The sequence below is a fragment of the Triticum aestivum genome, chromosome 1A, assembly GCF_018294505.1.
Source record: "Triticum aestivum cultivar Chinese Spring chromosome 1A, IWGSC CS RefSeq v2.1, whole genome shotgun sequence".
NCBI lineage: Eukaryota > Viridiplantae > Streptophyta > Magnoliopsida > Poales > Poaceae > Triticum > Triticum aestivum.
Genome location: NC_057794.1, coordinates 33,004,994 through 33,006,679, shown reverse-complemented (window position 1 = coordinate 33,006,679; position 1,686 = coordinate 33,004,994). Strand labels below are relative to the sequence as shown.

The window sequence follows — 1,686 nt, the reverse complement described above, 5'->3', positions numbered from 1 at the left end:
AATCAACAACACCTACGCGTCAACGGTGTATCCTCATCGACATTCCGTGTTGTTGGTGCCCGTGCGTGCTCGTCCTTACACATACTACTACGGTGTGTGCACATGCGTGTGCATGCGTGGACATGTTGCGCGTGTGTGGTGGTGCATGTGCGGTGCTGTCGGGTCTCCAGGATCGTCGTGCACGGTCGTTGACCTCAACATCGCTGCCAACTACGTCGGCCAAGGCAACAACCACGATGGGGTGAGTTTTGGTAAACTGATACTGGAGTATGTTTTTGTGTCAATGTCTAAACTTGTTTTTTTTATGAACGTGGATATTATATACTCCTATATAAGAGCTAGCTATACAAAACCTGATCGATGCAGTTCCTTGTCCAGGTAGGACATGACGTCTTGTGGTCGCTTGTGGAGTAGAACTGTATAGATAGAGAGAAAGAAGAAAAGCAGCATGACATTGCGCTACGCCAAATCTTGTCTCAGCGAGTTTGATCATCGCCATTACTACAAGGAGTATCAAAATAATCTATCTAAATTAGCGCGCGCGGTTTCCCCTGCCCTGGCTGGGGCAGTGCGTAAAGGTGACCGGCTTGGTAGGAGGCGCCGTCCTTGGGATGCTTCATCTCATCGTCACACGCGAGGCAGTAATCCACGGGCACGAGCCACGGTTGAGCTCCGGCAAACCAGTTGCCGGCGAGACCGCCGACTCGATCGTCTGCCTCTCCGTCCAGCGAGCACAAGCAAGTTGGAGTCCGTATCCTGGCTCCACCAGGGCCACGCCTGTTCTGATCGTGCAACTCAGCGAAGAAGAAGCGCTCTCCCGTGGTGTGGGAAGAGGTAGCATCCTCCTGGTCCATGGCCGTGGCGAAGAAGTCGATATGGTGGTACGAGCCCTGGCTGTTCAGAAGACTGACATATCTCGTGGCCCTGGTCAGCTCGAGCTTGACCTTGTTGCCGGCGTTGGCGTTGTAGTGGTGCAGCGCGTCCTGGGCGGCCGACTTGGCCAGGCTCGTCTGGAGGCGCTGCCGCGCCACCGGGTCTAGCCGTGGTGCGTACAGTGTCTGCTCGTCGTATGGATATGGCTCCGACTCCGGATCTTCTTCTTCGTCTTGCGGCGGCTCCGGCTGCTGGGCCGCCGCAGCTGCCGCCTTCCATGCGCGAGGTGACATCGGCGGCGGGAGCCACCCGGCGCCCAGGCATGGCCCCGGAGGCTCACCGCCCGGAGACGTCAGACGGGATAGCCATTCTTCCTCTTCCTCGTTGTGCTCGTCCAGCATGTAGTAGCGAACCGGCGGGAGCAGTGGGGCGGGGGCAACACGGCTGCTCGACGGCGACGACGGGGCCTCCATCTCCATGTGCGCCTAACCTTGCGTTCTACTGGAACGATGCTCCCTCTAGTCACCACTCCAGTTTAATATATGGGTCTGGCGAAGTCTCAGTCGGCTGACGTCAGCGTACAATTTTTATGGCGCAACATTTGTTTTCAGCCAGGTTTTGTTACTTTTCCTAGAGGAACTCAGCCAGATTTTGTTCTACGTATCGCTGCTTGTTTCTCCACTCGCGATCATTGCATGGGCCTGCAGATCGGCCCATTTTTCTTCTTTTGCATTGGGCAACGATCTGCGCTGGTGCGCCGGCCCAACTGTTGGGCCGGTCGAGGCCGAGCCGTCCGATGCAGATGGTGAAGGC

General features: G+C 56.6%; 1 protein-coding gene across 1 annotated transcript; it reads right to left on the bottom strand.

Moving 5' to 3' along the window:
* Positions 1 to 450: 450 nt before the first annotated feature.
* Positions 451 to 1,352, bottom strand: LOC123082473 (uncharacterized). The gene has a single exon (XM_044504833.1). It carries the CDS (start codon positions 1,350 to 1,352, stop codon positions 528 to 530), a length of 825 nt encoding a protein of 274 aa, XP_044360768.1. The 3' UTR covers positions 451 to 527.
* Between the last annotated feature and the right edge of the window lie 334 nt (positions 1,353 to 1,686).

Coding starts and splice junctions, on each gene's coding strand:
- LOC123082473 (XM_044504833.1), bottom strand. CDS start 1,352: ATGGAGATGGAGGCCCCGTCGTCGCCGTCGAGCAGCCGTGTTGCCCCC.